At 45.8% G+C, this 18,665-nt stretch overlaps 1 protein-coding gene across 3 annotated transcripts in view; it reads left to right on the top strand.

The window, feature by feature from the left end:
* Positions 1-18,665, top strand: part of MIDN (midnolin) — a 52,670-nt gene that overhangs the window by 2,814 nt on the left and 31,191 nt on the right. The window contains exons 2-5 of one of the 3 annotated variants that reach the window (XM_060695022.2): positions 13,671-13,762; positions 14,434-14,660; positions 17,379-17,466; positions 17,578-17,640. In XM_060695022.2, the coding sequence (XP_060551005.2) occupies positions 14,443-14,660; positions 17,379-17,466; positions 17,578-17,640 (369 nt within the window). In that variant the 5' untranslated portion in view covers positions 13,671-13,762; positions 14,434-14,442. The remainder of the gene's footprint in view (positions 1-13,670; positions 13,763-14,433; positions 14,661-17,378; positions 17,467-17,577; positions 17,641-18,665) is intronic. The other 2 variants (XM_087874817.1, XM_060695026.2) reach the window with 2 other exon arrangements.

Raw genomic sequence — 18,665 nt, 5'->3', positions numbered from 1 at the left:
GCTCAGGAAGACTGCGGTTATACTTTATATTCTCCCCAATCCAGGAGCCGGAAAGAATTAACTTTGTGGAACTGGTTCCGATGATGCCGGAGGATCCAATCTGGGTCGGTCACCGGGACCAGAAACCGAAAGAGCTCAGTTGGGGAAAGCGTTAGACTGAAGATCTAAAGGTCCCTGGTTCCACCCCAGGTTTAGGCAATTGCTTTGGCGGCTCCCTAGGTGGCTCAGTGGCTAAGACGCTGAGCTTGTCGATCAGAAAGGTCGGTGGTTCGAATGCGTGAGCAGGGGGTTGGACTAAATGACCTCCAAGGTCCCTTCCAACTTTGTTACTGTTACTTTGAGAGGTTTAGTCTTCCGAGCTTTCGGACTCGTGCTGGAGGCAACTTCTCTCTCATTCGGACATGTCACAAAACCTCTGGTCTCAGTGACCGTCGCAGATTGGATCCTGGGACACTATTTGCCTTCGTTCATGAAGTTTGGATTCGTGGGCAGGGAGGCCATCTTTCACTGCTGCTCTTCCTCTTCTTCTCTTCCTCTCCCCCACCCCCATTTAAACCCTCCCCACCTTGGGATACCTTCCCTCCTGCCCTCCTCTGTGCCTCTGGGCTGGATCTACAGCTGCTTTTCTTTTCCGTCTCTTTCCAGTCACCGCTTCGCTGGCCACCCACTTGGGTGTCCTTGGGGAAACTCGGGATGGTTTTGCCTTCCTGATGGAAGAAGTGGGGGGGGAAGGGAGGACAGTTTGGGTGGTGAGTCCCCCAGCTCTCCCGAATCCCCCCCCCCGGAAGGCGGGGTGGGAGATTGAAGGCATTGTTTGGTGCCCGGGGAGAGGAGGAGGCCGCTGGAAGTGGGAAGGTGGGTGAATCCAAAGATGTGTCACTGAAGCATTCAGAAAATTAAACTCGGCCACGCGTAACGCCCTGTGCATTGGCAGAGGCTGGGAGGAAGAGGGGGGGGGAGAAGGAAGGAATCTCAGGCCATCAGAGCTTGCCTGCCTGAGTCACGCAGGTCCCAAGCTCTTCTTCTCTATCCGCTTCGAATATTGCTTCAGCGTTTGCCATGCCCCAGTTAAAAGGGGGAGGTTTTCCGTGGGCAAAATGCTGGCTTGTAAGGAAGGCCCAGAACTCCACTATGGGCAGTGATGGCAGCTGGGAAACTGTCCTTTCAGGACTGGGTAGAGATGCATTGCAAAGTAATCCAGATTCCAGATCCTGCCACCTTATTTGTTCAGAGTAGGTTGCAGAGGCCAGTAAAAAACAAAACAAAAAAACCCCCATTTTTCCCCCCTTGATTCTCAAAGAATTGTGGATTTGGTGAGGCACCGGCAAACTTTGGTCTCTTGAATTATTCCTGTGTGTCAGCATCTTCAGTATCCTTTCTCACTCCGGAACCCATGTTTCTGCATCTGAGTTTGCAGGTTTGGGTTTATGGCGTTGAATCTGCCAGCATTCCCCCCCCCCTCCAGAACACATTGATGGAAGGATCCTGAAATCTCCTGTAGGTTAATGTTGCTCCTTTTAATTAAAAGAAGGAAAAAGAAAAACTGGAATAGTGCTACCGATTTGCAAAGGGCAAAGAGTTTTTTCCTCTCTCTTTTTGCCTTTTGCGTCGACACTTCTGCCCCTATTTTGCCTGGAGGAGGACCTGGGGAGGGGATATACATTCACTCACTCACCCACCCACCCATTTACTAGGGTTCTATAGTCCAGAAAGCATGTAGCTGACTTTATTTTTCCTTGGTTTGAAAATAAATCGGCTTGCAGGCTTAAGCTGTTGGTGCGGAAGGGGTGTGAGTTTGCAGTGCTTGTCCATCCCATCTCAGTTGGAAAAAATGCAGTGGGGCTGGAAAATTTCCAACCTAGTTTTGCAGGCCAGGGGAACGGCATTGCAAGGCCTTTTGACATTTTAAACTGGGGACTCTCTCTACTTTCCTTTCAAACAGGAGTGGGTGCTGCTCCCACTGGGGACCTTCGGATGATACCCGGAAGGCCCTGCTTCAAAAGGAAGGGGAAGGGATGGGAATGTCCTCCGTGGGAGATTATGTTGAATTAAAAGTCAGCTGCAATTAATACGCCCTCCACACACACCCAGACACGCTGAATCCTGTTCCTTTCCTGACCGGTTCAAACTTACGAGGTCAGCTTGGAGGCAAAAACCTCCCAAGCTTTGGGGTATCCCAGACACTGAAAAAGACACAAAACCTTTGATTGCACTAAGTTGTAGGGCAAAATTTTGAGGTGCTTCTCTTCTGGGGGAGTAACATTTATTTATTTATTTATTTATTAGTTCAATTTATATGCCACCCTTCTCCAAAGGCTCAGGGCGGCTTACAATGCACTTATAGCAATAGCCTTCATTTTTTTGTATATACCTGCTTAGTAGGGCTTTTGGCTCCCCCCATAAGCGGTGTGTCTACAAAGTCATCTTATTGCCCCCACAATCCGGGTCCTCAATTTACCTAGCTCGGAAGGATGGAAGGCTGAGTCAACCTTGAGCCTGGTGAGATTTGAACTCGCACTAATTGCAGGCAGCTGGCAGCTAAGTGCTACATAACAGCACTTAGTCCGCTGCACCACCAAGGCTCTTCCTTGCCTTCCATGCAAATGAAGAAGGAATAATACTTAGTTGTTATTGACTCTTTGGCCTTGGGGGTGTCCCTTTAACCCAGTGGTGGGATTCAAATAATTTAACAACCGGTTCTCTGCCCTAATGACCGTCTGGGTAGACGTGGCTCAGTGGTCATGTGGCTGTGTTGGCGTGGCCAACTCAACGTCACTCACTGTTACAATGTAATAAGGGTTAACCAGAGAGGCAGTTTCTGTAAGCAGGGCAATAAAGATTAGGCTAGAAACACCACCGGAATGTTTCCTTCCTGCCTTCCTTACAGGATTAGCCCTGTAAAGTGGGGAAAAAAACAAAATGGGATTTCTTCCAACAATCGGTTCTCCGAACTGATTAGAAAGTTAACAACCGGTTCTCCCGAATAGGTGCGAACTGGCTGAATCCCACCACTGTTTTAACCGCACACTTCCCTTCCTGTGCCACTTTGGGGATGGGGGGGCTCACACACAACCAAAGATGGCAGTGGCTAAACCATAGGTAGAGGTAGACCACGACTTTGCGCCCCCAATTGGTACCAGAATTTCCATTGCTAAACTGATTGGTTGTTAAGGGAGTCGCACCTGATTTACAACCTTCCCCCCCCCACACACACACAATTATTAAGCGAATCATTGCAGTTGTTAAGTGAATCATGCGGGTCATTAAGCAAAGCCAGCTTTTGCTCTATGGCAGAGGTCTTCAAACTTGGCAGCTTTAAGGCTTGTGGACTTCAACTCCCAGAATTCTCCAGCCAGCTAGGCTAGGCTATGCTGGCTGGAGAATTCTGGGAGTTGAAGTCCACAAGCCTTAAAGCTGCCAAGTTTGAAGACCTCTGGCTCTATGGAGTTCCCCTGTTTTGGAAGCCGGCTGGGAAGCTTGCAAAGGGGGAATCACCATGTGACCTCGTGTGGTTAAATAACATACCGGTTTCCAAACGCTCGGATTTTGATCCCGTGATTGTGGGGATGCTGCGACGGATGTAAGCGTGAGGAGTGGTCCTAAGTCACTTTTTTTTTTTCCCCAGTGGCTTGGAACTTTGAACGGTTGCTGAACTGATGTTTGTACGTCTAGGACAGTGTTTCTCAACCTTGGTAGCTTGAAGATGGGTGGACTTCAACTCCCAGAATCCCCCAGCCAGCAGCGCTGGCTGGGGGATTCTGGGAGTTGAAGTCCACCCATCTTCAAGCTTCCAAGGTTGAGAAACACTGGTCTAGGATTACCTGTATCTTTCCAGAGCTAGAGGATGCTATAAAGAAGAACGTTGGTTGTTAGCTGAAATGCTTCTTTGCACGGGAAAAGAGAGAAACAGAGAAAATATTTCTGCCTCTCCAGAAATTTGAAATTAGTTTCAACCCACAATCTGAATTCCAAAGCCCATCCTCTTTCAGACAAACCGGCAGGAAAGGTTGCAGTTTAACATGGGTGCAGCCATGATTACATTGTCTCCCCCCAAAAAAACTTTCCAAGGAGGGCTTCTCCCCTCACCCTCACCGCATCTCATCCTGCCATCTTCAAACCTCCTCGGATTCTCTTTCACTCAATCCTATTGTTCCCCAACGATTTGGGTTTCTCCCAGCAGAGGGCGCTCTTGCTTTGCTGACTCATTCTCGATAATACCCCGTTTTGGCTTCCATATCTACACACCTTAAGCGGCCGCCTTAATACAGAACGTATGTAGTCAGATTAGCGTGGAAAGCAGGCTGCGGAAGCCCTATAGCAGTATCGCTCAGTCTTTTAAGAGCTGGGGACTTCAACTCCCAGAATCACCTGGCCCATGGGGAAATTGGCTGGGCATTCTGGGGCATTCTGGGAGTTGAAGTCCCCACCTCTTAAGAGATGCCAAGGTTGAGAAACACTGCTCTAGATTTGCGTCCTGTCTTTACATCCTATCTAACATGCCGGCTGGGGAATTCTGGGAGTTGAAGTCCACACCTCTTAAAGTTCCTAAGGTGGACAAATATTCCCCTATTTGGCTTTTTGCAATAAAAACAGAATCAGTCCCTTAGACCAGAGGTCTCCAACCATGGCAACTTTAAGACTTGTGGACTCCAACTCCCAGAATTCCTCAGCCATCTTAAGACTTATAGACTTCAACTCCCAGAATTCCTCAGCCAGTTTAAGATTTGTGGACTCCAACTCCCAGAATTCCTCAGCCAGTTTAAGATTTGTGGACTCCAACTCCCAGAATTCCTCAGCCAGCTTAAGACTTACAGACTTCAACTCCCAGAATTCCTCAACCAGTTTAAGATTTGTGGACTTCAACTCCCAGAATTCCTCAGCCAGTTTAAGATTTGTGGACTCCAACTCCCAGAATTCCTCAGCCAGCTTAAGACTTATAGACTTCAACTCCCAGAATTCCTCAGCCAGCTTGAGATTTGTGGACTTCAACTTTGCTGGCTGAGGAATTCTGGGTGTTGAAGTCCACAAGTCTTAAAGTTGCCAAGGTTGGAGACCCCTGCCTTAGACACTCATTCTAGGCCCGGCCTCTGTTCTTAGTCCCCTTTAAAGGCAAAAGGCCCAACTTAAGCTTTTATTGCATCCCCAAAGCAGTAATAATGGTCAGCGAAATCAGATCTGGGGTTGTTGTTTTTTTTTTAACGTCTGTCCAGTCCAAACTATCCTCCCATTGATGGCCTAAAGATAAACTGGAAGGAATTGACTGATTAAATTCTTGGGGGAATGGTAATTATCTTCATGTACTGATAGGAGATAATATTTGTAGCTCAGGGCTGAACTGTGGGATTGTTGATGCTTTCTAAGCTTGGTTGTTTTCTTTACCCAACTAGGTAACATCATCAGTGCTACTAGTACCAGCAGCGATGATGTTACCTAGTTTGGAATGAACTGTTTGCAAGCTCAGAGAGCACCAAGGACCCAATTATCTAGCTATATACATAATTATTTCTGTCTGTATCCCCTACATTGTTTCTGCCCCCACCCCCCACCCCTTCTGACCTCTCCTGCTATTATTCTCCACCCCAGCTGCTGTGGCCTAGAGATGGAGCTCTTGCCTCACAATCAGGAGGTTGTGAGTTCAATCCTAGGTAGAGGCAGATGTAGAGTCTCCTGCTTAGGCAAAGGGGGTTGGACTAGATGACCTGCAAGGTCCCTTCCAACTCTGTTAATCTATTAAACCCAGCCCAAGTCTTTCAAGATAATCTGACGTCGGTCTATAATCCATCGAAGTTTCTTCTTCTGTTGTTGTTATTATTTTTTTTGCTTGCTTAGCTTTTAACATTCACAAGGCTATTGTTTTTAACCACGTGATGACTTGTCTAGAAAGCCTTTGCCAAGATAAAAATCTCTTGGAGGTGATCTGGTTCACACATCACTTTTAGGCAGGAACTGAAGAAACCACAGCATGTTACTCACTCTAAAACAGGAATCCAGATCATGGTTTCCTTCGTCTTTTGTTTTAACTTTGTGAGCATCTTCTCACTATCTCCACCTGAAAGTGACATAATTCTCGACTCAATCCAGAGAAGCCCAAAAACCTGCATAGATTTTTGGGGGCAATATGTTGACTCTGTAAACTGCTTAGAACAGGGGTCTCCAACCTTGGCAACTTTAAGACTGATGGACTTCAACTCTGGGAAAAAGTTGCCAAGGTTGGAGACCCCTGGCTTAGAAAGAGAGCTGTAAAGCACTGAAGAAGCAATATATAAGTCTAAGTGTTACTGCTATTTCTGATTTTAATCTAATTATCCGTACAGCATTTGGTTCAAAGAATCTTCCCTGATAATCTTCAACACATTTTCTCACTGATTCAGTTCAGTCTGGGGTTGTGGGTTAGTCTTCAGACACTTTTGTCACACGAGAAATAATAAAAACTTCCCAAATCATAAACGAGGCATCAGGCCCAGAGGTGGGTTTCAGCAGGTTCTAACCAGTTCTGGAGAACCGGTAGCGGAAATTTTGAGTAGTTCGGAAAACCGGTAGTAAAAATTCTGACTGGCCCCACCCCCATCTATTCTCTGCCTCCCAAGTCCCAGCTGATCAGGAGGAAATGGGGATTTTGCAGTAACCTTCCCCTGGATTGGGGAGGGAATGGAGATTTTACAGTATCCTTCCCCTGGATTGGGGAGGGAATGGAGATTTTACAGTATCCTTCCCCTGCCACACCCACCAAGCCACGCCCACCAGGCCATGCCACATTCACCAGGCCACACCCACAGAACCGGTAGTAAAAAAAAATTGAAACCCACCACTGATCAGGCCTATCTCCAGTCATCAAGAACTCATGCCCACTTTTATATTTTTCTGATAGTCACGGATATAAATTGCTATCACATTGAAATCATCATGCCAGGGCAATGGGTTAAGCTGTGATCTGTTAAAAATCATGGCCTGCTGAACAATAGCAATTCATAATAATAACAATTATTATAAAATAACAATAATAATAACAATTCATGCCTCGTACCACGCCACTCTTTCTCAAACCTTGACGGCTCGAAGATGTGAGGATTTTGACTCCCAGAATTCTGGGAGCTGAAATCCACATAAGTACAAAGCTGCCCCGCGGTTGAGAAACACTGCAGTAAGCTGTCAGTCATGGTTTACAAATGATTGTAATTCATTTTCAGCTCATAAATTGTGCTAAGTCGGGACACAGCAAACCACAATATGCTAAGGAGCTTAACTGGTTGATTGACCGGGCAGCTGCGTTTCCACCCCATCGTAAACATGGTTAGCATTCCTCTTGGTTAACTTTTGTTCACTAGCCAGTATGCCAGTTTCAATCAGAATAGAGTTGGAAGGGACTTTAAGAGATCTTCTAGCCCAACCCTCTGCTCAAGCAGGTGGCTCAGTGGCTAAGACACTGAGCTTGTCGATCAGAGAGGTTGGCAGTTCGACGTTCAAATCCCTTAATACAGGTCTCCTGTGCGAGCAGGGGGTTGGACTAGATGACCTCCAAGGTCCCTTCCAACTCTATTGTTGTATAAACAGGAGACCCTATATCATCTCAGACGGGTCGCTGTCCAGTCTTTTCATAAAAGCCTCCAGTTGATGGAGCACCTACCACGTCTGGTGGCAAGCTGTTCCACTGGTTAATTGTCCTCACTGTTAGGAAGTTTGTCCTCAATTCCAGGTTGCTTCTCTTCTTGATTAGTTTACATCCGTTGTTTCTTGTCCTGCCTTCTGGTGCTTTGGAAAATAAGTGACCCCCTCTTCTTTGTGGCAATCCCTCAAATACTGGAATACTGCTATTATGTCACCCCTAATCAGGGATGAAATCCAGCAGGTTCTGACAGATTCTGGAGAACCGGTAGCGGAAATTTTGAGCAGTTCGGAGAACCGGCAAAGCTCCGGTTGGCCCCAGAGTGGGGTGGGAATGTAGATTTTGCAATATCCTTCCCCCAGGAGTGGGGAAGGAATGGGGATTTTGCAGTATCCTTCCCAATCAAGCCACACCATGCCCACCAAACCACACCCACAGAACCGGTAGTAAAAAAATGTGGATTTCACCACTGCCCCTAATCCTTCTTTACTCTAGACTAGCCATATTCCAATTCCTTCAGTGGCATGGTAACTTTGAATTCATTAAATGTATGGTCATAAATCGAGGACTACCTATATCTCGCCCGAGCCAGAGAATACAAGCTAGGAGCCAGGTGTAGTTTTTATTTTTATTTTTATTTTATTTATTTTATTTTTCAATTTATATACCGCCCTTCTCCCTGAGGACTCAGGGCGGTGCACAGCCAGAATTAAAAACATGAAATACAAATATTAAAAACAATTAAAATATATATAAATTTGGCCCAAAAATTTAAAAAACCACAAACCAATTAAAATATTTAAAAAATTTAAAAATTTCTTCCTAAGCCAGCACGGCTTGCTGGAAAAAGTGGGTTTTAAGGGCACGGCGGAAGGCACTGAGGTCTTGGATTCTCCTTATGTGAGATTTGTCGGTTGAATGCCCTTTTTTTGTGTAGAGACGAGGGAAAGAGAGGGAAAGAGAGGGAATTCTGGTGGCTCAGTGGCTAAGACCCTGAGCTTGTCGATCAGAAAGGTCGGCAGTTTGGCGGTTCGAATCCCTAGTAGAGGTCTCCAGTGTGAGCAGGGGGTTGGACTAGATGACCTCCAAGGTCCCTTCCAACTCAGTTACTGTTAAAATTCTGTTTCCCCCAGAATTTTGATTTGGTTAGGGGCCCTGTGAATTTTTATTTTAAAGCCAGAGTCTTACGTTCCTGAGAGTCCCTCAAAGTTGTTTCAAACTGTGAGATGGGCGGCAAATAAATTAGATAATAGTATTTAAAAAAAAACAAAAACCAGGTGTTTGCATTTGTTTGCATTTGTTTTAAAGGGAAGTGAGAACCAGGAAGATAAATCACTTCCCCTCTGGAGTGACCAACCCACTTAGGCATGTCCTGTGAATATGATTGGCACAAGGGCCAAATTATGTGATTGGACTGGTCAGAAGGAAGCCAGGATGTTGCCCTTCTCTCTGCCAGGCTTGGCAGGGAGATTTCTGGCTGATTCCGGCTTTTCCCCCCTGCCGTTTGTTCCCCAAGGCCAGGAACCAAGGCTGAAACCTTGCAAACTAAAAGACAGCACAAGCGATTAGAACAGGGGTCAGCAACCTTAAACACTCAGAGCCATAAAGGTCCTAACCGGAAGCCCCCATTCAATTCTGGAGCTGACAGGAAGTCGGTTCCACCACCATAGAGTCTCTTCCTAGCACGGCATCCTTTTTCCTCTACCTGTCCGAACCGAAAGCCCTATCAATTGTGGAGCCGACCAGCAACTGGGAGCCGCATCAGAGGGATGAAAGAGCCACATGCGGCTCCAGAGCCGCAGGTTGCTGACCTCTGGATTAGAACATAAGAGTCATAGGGCTCGAAGGGACCTTTGGAGGTCTTCTAGTCCAGGGGTCTCCAACCTTGGCAACTTTTAAGACTTGTGGACTTCAACTCCCAGAGTCCCTCAGCCAGCAAAGCTCTCTGGGAGTTGAAGTCCACAAGTCTTAAAGGTTGGAGACCCCTGTTCTAGTCCAACCCTCTGCTCAAGCAGGAGATCCTTTTCCATCTTAGGTAAATCGTGGCTCTTGATGGCCTCCTTGCAAGGACATGAAGACCTGGGAAGGTGGAGAGCACCACTTCTAAACCATGGTTTGTTTAATTATGGTTTGTTGAAATCACACCATGATTTCAACAAACCCACCATGCTGATTCAAAACCAAAGGAAGTGTAGGGCAGCATCCAAATTTTGAATGATTATGCCCGGTCTCTTGCTCAGGCTGCCAAGTATAAGGCTAAAACATTATATTGTATTGGTGTTTCTCAAACCTTGATCAAATAGAAATAGAAATAGAATAGAATGAGCTGGAAGGGACCTTGGAGGTCTTCTAGTCCAGCCTCCTGCCTCAAGCAGGAGAGCTTATACCGGTTTAGATAAGTGACTGTCTAGAAGACGCTTCTTTAAAACCTCCAGAGATGAAGCTCCCACGATTTCTGGTGGCAAGCTGTTCCACTGGTTAATTGTCTTCACTGTTAGGAAGTTTCTCCTCAATTCCAGGTTGCTTCTCTCCTTGGTTTGTTTCCACCCGTTGTTTCTTGTCCTGCCTTCTGGTGCTTTGGAGAATAATTTGACCCCCCTCCTCTTTGTGGCAGCCCCTCAAATACTTCTCCATGCGGAGGGAAGAATTTGGAGAAATTCTTTAAATCCTGACACATCTGGATGTGAGAACCCAGAAAGCGGATTATGGCACCAGTGGATTTTATTTTTTTTCTTCCTGTTTGTGACACCGAAGAGCTCTATTATTTGAACTCTTTTCTCCAGACAGTTGGGATTTTTAACTTTTGCTGGTGTTAAAGAAGCTGAACACGCCAGCCAATTTTCCCTGTTTCCTGCCTTCTCCAAAGGGAATTTAGGTTTTTTTGATTTTCAGTTCTTGTTCACCATCTGAGCAAACAGTTTTGGGGGTGCAGTGAAAGGGGGGGGCTCTGTTTGGGGGGTTTGTGCATTAGGAGACTAAGAAAAGGATTCTCTTATTCTTGAGAAAAAAGGTCTGTTGAAACTCAGATTTAGAGGTTTTATCATCAGTGTCTTGTATATGCTGGCCAGTTGAAAGGCCTATCAATCAGAATAGAGTTGGAAGGGACCTTGGAGGTCTTCCTATACAACTTGAGACAAGTAGCTGTCCAGTTTCTTCTTAAAAACCTCCAGTGATGAAGCACCTACAACTTCTAGTGGCAAGCTGTTCCACTGGTTAATTGTCCTCACTGTTAGGAAGTTTCTCCTCAATTCCAGGTTGCTTCTCTCCTTGATTCATTTCCATCCATTGTTTCTTGTCTTGCCTTTTGGTGCTTTGGAAAATAATTTGACACATACACCCCTCTTCTTTGTGGCAGCCCCTCAAATACTGGAATATTGCCTATTTCACACACACACACCCTCAGTAATATGGGGTAGGGGCAGAAAGCAAAGGAATCCCAGAAGGATGAAATTACATGGTTCTGATCTGTGTGACATAATCGGTCAGTTCCGAATGGCTAGATGCCTATTGCAAAAATCACAATCTACACAGCTAGTCCTCAACTTATGACAATTGGCAGCAGAATTTCCATTGCTGAAGTCAATGGAACAAGTCATTGTTAAGTGAGTTGCGCCCCAATTTTGCCACCTTTTTTGCCAAAGTTGTTAAGCAAATGATGCAATTGTCAAGTAAATCACATGGTCATTAAGCGAATCTGGCTTCCCCCATTGACTTTGCGTGTCGGAAGCCCGCTGGAAAGATCACAAATGATCATATGACCTCAGGATGCTACAACCATGTAAATCTATGCCCCTTGCCAAGTGCCTGGTTTTTGATCATGTGACCATGGCGATGTTTGGGGGCGGGGGTCATAAGTGCGAGGACCAGTTATAAATTCCTATTTTCAGTGCCATAGGTAGCTTCAGTTGCTAAGCGAATGGTTGTAAGTTGAGGACCACCTGTAAATTGTATCTCTGTGCTATACAAAGTAATCTACTCTACAAATTATGCCTCTCGGATGCGAAGCATTTCTAGTTATCCAAAGAAAAGCGAGATTACAATGGAACAAGGAATACAGGATTTGCGTGTTTCTCATCCTTCTTTAAAAAAAAATGCATTTAGTGAGACTTGGATCAGTTGAAATCTTTTGGGATCTTGTATTAATTCTGTTGTGACTAACAACATGCTAACTATTTGGATTGATTGATTGATTGATTGATTCAATTTATATGCCGCCCTTCTCCGGAGACTCAGGGCGGCTTACAATGCGTTAAGCAATAGTCTTCATACTTTTGTATATACCTGCTTAGTAGGGCTTTCGGCCCCCCCCCAGCGGTGTTCTTTTTTATACAAAGTCAGCTTATTGCCCCCACAATCCGGGTCCTCATTTTACCTACCTCGGAAGGATGGAAGGCTGAGTCAACCTTGAGCCTGGTGAGATTTGAACTTGCAGTAATTGCAGGCAGCTGGTGTTACTTAACAGCGCTTTAGTCTGCTGCACCACCAATTCAGGTTTCTAGCCCCTCTTGTTCCTACCAATCCGCAGTGAGACAATTGCATAATTCAGGTGATCTGGTTGATTCTGTTCCTGCCCGTTTTAAGCCTGTTTTACGCAGACAGATAGAGGGGAGTAGGAAGCATAAATAGGACCGGTCACGTTTACTTTCGAGTAAGCCCCAGGGAGCAGTTGAAGTGACTTCCAGTAATAGTAACAGAGTTGGAAGGGGCCTTGGAGGTCATCTAGTCCAGCCCTCTGCTCACGCAGGAGACCTCTACTAGGGATTCGAACCGCTGAACTGGCGACCTTTCCGGGGAAGAACATGCCAAGTAGCCAGCTGGAAGGAGGCTTTTTAGTTACTGACTAGGTCAGGGGTGGGCAAATGTGGCTCTTTTACAACCTGTGGACTTCAACTCCCAGAATTCCTGAGACAGCCAACTTGGCTGTCTCAGGAATTCTGGGAGTTGAAGTCCACAGGTTGTAAAAGAGTCACATTTGCCCACCCTTGGACTAGGTGGCTCAGTGGCTAAGACACTGAGCTTTGGTTGATCAGAGAGTTGGGCAGTTCGAATCCCTAGTAGTACAGGTCTCCTGTGGAGCAAAGGGGGGGGGGGTTGGACTAGATGACCTCCCAGGACCCTTCCCACTCTGTTACTGTTAGCCCAGCATTTGTTTCAGCCGAAAGAAGATGCAATCCTAACAGCCAAAGAAATCCTTAAATTAAATCCCTCCTTAAAATAACAACAGGCAAAAAGCTATGTTTTTTTTAAAAAAAAAAACACCACCGAATATTTTTTGGGGGGAAAGCAAAAAAAAAGAAAAGAAAATGAAAGAAAAAGGCGAATTATGACGTTGGAATCAACCCTCCTGCCTCTTTTTAATTGCATTCCTCCCACCCATCCACCCCCAACCTCCGTTTTAGGAATTGCGATCCCTCCGGTTTGTCTGAAGCGTGTGCATCTCTCTCCGTCTGGATTTAAAGAGGAAAAGAAAAAAAAAAACTCCCGCACGCTTTATCGTTCTTTTTTTCTTTTTCTTTTTTCTTTATAAAGCTCTTTGTTGTAAAAATAATACATCATGAATGGCCCTTTAAAAAAAAAAAAAAAGAAAGAAAGAAAGAAAGGAGCGGGAGGGGGGCGGAGGGCGAGGAAATACGGGGGCTGGCTTCGCAGAAGCGGGTGGGCGGAGGAAAAACTCCATTCTGGCAGCCGAAGCCCCGCCCACTCTTGCTTGATCGCTGGCGGGGCCAAGCGGGGAGGGCGAGGCGGCGAGGCGAAGCATCCGGTCTCCTTCCACGTGGGGGCCGTGCCGCGAAGCGACGCCCATTGGTCGGCCGGGCTGGCGTCTGAGCGGGGAGGAGAGCTCCGATTGGCTGCGGCGGGGGGCTGGCTGAGCCAAGAGAGAGAGAAAAAAGGAGTAAAGAATGAATGGGGAGGGGGAGAGTCGCTCCGCCCATTTAGAACGTTGATACATTCTAACTTTTTTTTTTTTTCCTCTCTCTCTCTCTCTCTCTCTCCTCTCCTCCTCCGCCTCTTTCGTCTCCCCTCCCTTCGCCTGTGTCTTCCCGGCACTGGGTTACTTTCACACCAGACTCCGGGAGCAGCAGCAGCGGCGCGGCGGCGGGAGCCGGCTGCTTCGCTGCTCGGTGGGTGCGCGCTTCTGGCCACGGGTTCAAAGCCCAGGTGGGGAGCAAGCCAAGCTTAGCCCGGCGGGGGTCTTGCTTTTGTTGGTTTCCTCCTTTGGGTTTTTTTTTTTTATTCCCAGATTATTATTATTATTATTATTATTATTATTATTATTATTATTATTATTATTATTATTATTATCATCTTCCCGGCTGCATTTCCATAAGAAGGTAGATAGTATTATTATTTGGAGGGGATGGGGTGGAGTGGGGTGGGGGGGAATCTGGGAGAGAACCCCGTTATCCTTCTTCTTTTTTGGGGGTCCCCTTTAAGGATCCAGGGGAGGAGGGAAAATAAGTGAGCTTTGTGGGGAGGGGGGGGAAAAGGGGGTCGTGAAAGGACAAAAGGCGCCCCCTTCCCCCCCCTCCTCAGCGATCTCTGCGAGCGGAACTTTTAATTCTTTTTTTAAAAAATACAAAAAAGATCCGAAGATCTTAAGTCTGTACTTGAATTTGCGGCCGGCCGAGGGAGGCGGAGGAAGGAAGGATGGATGGGTGGGTGGGAAAGAGAGACAGAGACGGAGTCGGTCGCTCCAGGGTCGTGTAAACGCGGCGGGGGGAAAAGAAGGGCCTCCTTTGTCTGCGGGGCAGCCTTGTCTACCAGCTTCGTGGCCTCATCTCTGCCTCCTCCTCTTCCCCCCCCTTTGTCCCCTTCTCTCCCCCCCCCAGGTGAATCGAATGGACCACCAACCCACCCCCAGGAGCTGCAGCCGGGGACCCCCAGCCTGCGACACTGTCCAGAGTGACCCTCCTATGAATGTTTTCATTCACACGACCACCGGGGCCCGGTATGAGCTCTCTGTCCCCGTGGAAGAGACGGTGGAAGGTCTGAAGAGGAGGCTGTCTCAGAGGCTTAAAGTCCCCAAGGAGCGACTGGCTCTCTTACATAAAGAAAGGTATTCACTCTTGTCTGCTTGTGGGTGTCTCTCTCTCTCTCTCTCTCTCTCCCTCTCTCTCTCTTTCTTTCTCTCTCTTTCCCTTCCTCTTTCTCTTCCTCTGTTCTTCTCTCCCTCTCTCTACCGTACTTCTCTCCCTCCCTCTCTCTCTCTCTTTCTTTCTTTCTCTCTCTTTCCCTCCCTCTTTCTCTTCCTCTGTTCTTCTCTCCCTCTCTCTCTCTCTCTCTTTCTTTCTTTCTCTCTCTTTCCCTCCCTCTTTCTCTATCTCTGTTCTTCTCTCCCTCTCTCTCTCTACCGTACTTCTCTCTCTCTCTCTCTCTCTCATCTTTCATCCATTTCTCACTATCCCCCCCCCTTTGGAAATAAAGACTTTGAGGGGGGGTTGTTAGAAGATAGTGGGAAGTTAAAATTTCAACCCATTTGTTTCTTTCCCCCCCCCCTTCTTTTCTTCTTTTTAAATTGGGAGAGACCTTAAATTTAAAAGCTGTTTTAGCTGCTTTGCACCTCAGGGAAATCTCCTTGAGGTTCACGTGTGAAGGCAAATATTCAAGAAAGGCTTGGGTTTTCCTGGGTTTTTAAACGGCCTTCAAAAAAAAAACTTCCTTCGAAGTGTACGGAGAAAAGTAGAAAAGCGTACAATCTCTAGGCTACTCGGCAAGCCGCCTTGAACTTTCTTGGGTATTGCGTGTGAACACCAGGAAAAAACCTTTGTGCATGCCTGTCATTGTATATCGGCCTTTTTTTCTTCTTCTTTTTTTAAATAAAAAATGTTAGAAATGTGCTGATTGTGGAATACTGTTTAGATAAGAATCCATGTATCTCTACAGAAGGGAGACTGTAGATATATAGGGGGGGGTGGGAAGAGAGAGGGAGGGAGGGGTTGCCGTGCGGTTCATTTTTGACATCCAGGCATATATTGTAAAATAGCCAGAGGGAGTTTATATGGAGTGCTTAGGCAAGAAGAGAAAAATATAGCTTTGAACCTCTTTGTGAGGTTCTGCAAAATACCTTATTCCTCCGGTTATTCCCTTGTTTAAAAAAAAAAAAAACTCAGAAGGCTTTTGCAAAGAGGAGTAAATAAAGACTGGGTAGTCTTAATTGGCAGAGTTGGCACTCCCCTTCCCATTCAACCTCCTCCTTCCCCCCCCCCCCACTCTCCCTGCTGGGGAAGAAATATTAATATCTATTGATCTGATCTCAGAGTCAGAATTTGTCCTGGCAGCTTTGCTGAAGATGAAGGAAGAGAGGAAGACTAGGAAAATAAAAGACAATCCTCTTTAAGCAAGCCTTTCCCTCTCCCCCCCCCAAAAAAAGAGATTTATTGGGGAATCAGGCTTCCGATACCCTTTCTGTCCTCAAGTCTCCCTTCCCTTGGAGGTGTCCTTTGTTCTGAAGGTTGAATTTGGGTAGCCTGCAAGTGCATAGAGAGAAATGTACACCTACACACACATTCACGCTTGCATGCACACGGGCACAGGCCACCTCTTATGCAGACCTTCTAACTGCTTTTTTTGTTTTTAATTTGGGGGGATCTCTAGAGAAATCTTGGAGGCACAGAGAAGGCTAGCTGGGGCTGACTCGAATGTCCTTTGTGAGGGGGAAGAGCGGAGGGGTTTGGACAGGGCTATCTGGAGTGTCTGAGCAACTCTCTTTGTTTAACTAAAATCCCCCCTTAGCTTTGTTAGCGAATTGCAGAACCGATCAGTCCTTAAGATGCAAAACAGCCCTGTCTTTGTACAATCCACTCTCTTTTGCTGCACCAGGGCCCCAAAATCTTCCAAGTCCACCCCTCCTTTACTCCTTTCCCAGCCCTCTGAGGTTACTGCACTGGAAGAAGATCTAAAATCTTATCAAATCTAGCTTTTTTTAAAAAAAACAACAACCAACAACCCCGAAGTCATTTTAATCTCCCAGCCCTTCTGGCGATGAAGAAGTTCAAAGTTATCGGGTACAAGGTTTTAGGGAAATATTCTGATTTTGGAATAATGGTAAATGATGAGCCGGGTTCCGGTTTTTAATCAATCGGATCTATTCCCAAAGCTGCCTTCCCAACCATCCTTTTTTTTGAGAATCAGGCTGGAAAAATTAAAATAAAATCCACCCACCTTCAAGTCTCTTTCTTCTAGACCCCCCCCCCCAAAATATTCAATAGCTCCTGATGGGATTCTTTATCTGCTTCCCCACCTCCCCCTCTTTTAACCTTCCTTAGCTTCCCAGATCTATCAATTCAATTGTCTGGAACGGTAAGTCAGTTTAGAAAAAGCAAAGGATCTTTTTTCCGTTGGAGAGTTGCCTGCAGAATCACAGCCCTTCTTTCTCCTGGGGGCAGCAGAGGGAAGAGACAGACTTATAATATTATGTTTACATAAGGAGCGGAAAGCGGAGTGCCTGTTTGGTGGGAGGGAGAAAATGAAAAAAAATAAAAGATCTCTCCGTGGCTGCATCCTTATTAGAAATCGGAAAAACTAATTTTGTCCCGGGGAGCCATTTTAATAATAATAAAAGCAACAGCGGCCCTCATTTATTTATTTATTTTAAATCACAACCTCCTTAGCAACTCCATGCTGGTTTTTTTTTTCTTTTCCTGCCTTTAAAACAGTTGCAGTTCTCTGGCCTTAAGAATGTTTGAGGAAGTTGTTGTGTCATTGCTTCTTCTGACATTGTAAACTAACTAAAGTCTTCACTTTTTTCTTTCCATTCCTTGCTTTTCTCCTCCAGTCGTCTGAATTCAGGCAAGCTACAAGATTTGGGGGTCGGAGAAGGGAGCAAGCTGACTTTGGTACCCACGGTGGAAGCTGGCTTGATGGTAAGTTTTTTTTTCTTTCGCCCTTTTGCTGAGCTGTGAGCGTCTGGCCAAGGTCACTCTAGGGGCAGGAAATTCAGAAACCTAAACTTCCTCTCTTCTTTTCTTCCACAGTCTCAAGCATCTAGGCCCGAACAGTCGGTGATGCAAGCATTAGAAAGTTTAACTGAAACTCAGGTAAGATGCGACTCAGGTAGATACCGATAAATTGTCTGTTCTCTTTTTTTAAAGACTCTGTTTTGGGCCAATTCTTCCATCTTTAAGAGAAAGAGAGGTACAGAAGCCTCTGCAAAAAAAGATGGGGGATTATAGTAGATATATAGGACTGTCACTATGGGGACACTGCAAAGGGAATAGGATCCCCCCCCCCAGGTTGGGGTTTCTTAATCTCAGCCATTTTAAAACATGTGGACTTCAACTCCCAGAATTCCAGTGGCTGAAGTTGAGCAACACGGCTGTAGAAGTTTGGATTGCAATTCCCAGGAGTCCCAAGTGGTTTGGCACCTCAGGCCACAAAGCAAAACATTGAAAGGACATCAGGATTGGTTCCTCGTAGTCTAAATTTGTCAGAAACAAAGCAAAACTATCTCTGTCAAGGTTCTAGTCCATGGGAAGATTGGTGGGTTTAGCCCATTTCCCTTCTATCTAAGTGATTGCTCTTCTCTTGTATTTATTATTCAGTTCTGTTATACTTTTATTTATTATTATAATAGTAATAAAAAACCTATCCTCTACTTCATGCCCTAGTTGTACGCCAAGATTTCCTAGAATTCCCCAGGTAGCATGCTAAGAGAGGAATTCTGGAAGTTGTAGTAAGAAAGCAGGCCTATTGAGTTGGTTGTCTCATCAGTGCTAGTTGAGTGCTTAAGTTTTTGGCTGGTTGTTGTGCTCTCTATTTGGGGAGCCCAGGGTGCTCTAATTCTGTTTTGGTTCCCCTCTGCAGATCTGTAGACGGATTGACTTAAGCAACTTCCACTTGCTTTTAATGTCTATCGTTTTTTGCTCATCCTTCCTGATCTTCAATCATTAGATTCTGTTTAACCCGTTAAGTGTTCTTTAAAAAAAAACAATGCCTCCAAATCTGTCTGATTTTTAACTCCTCTAGATCTGTCTCCATTGATCAATTATACCAATGAATGAATAATTAACAGGTAGTCCTCGACTTACAACAGTTCATTTAATGACCATTCAAAGTGAAAACG

This window comes from Pantherophis guttatus, chromosome 1 (genome assembly GCF_059756535.1).
Source record: "Pantherophis guttatus breed Tessera chromosome 1, ASM5975653v1, whole genome shotgun sequence".
In the NCBI taxonomy this organism is placed as follows: Eukaryota; Metazoa; Chordata; class Lepidosauria; order Squamata; family Colubridae; genus Pantherophis; species Pantherophis guttatus.
The sequence above is the reverse complement of the archived record's forward strand: the minus strand, read 5'-3'. Positions and strand labels throughout refer to the sequence as shown.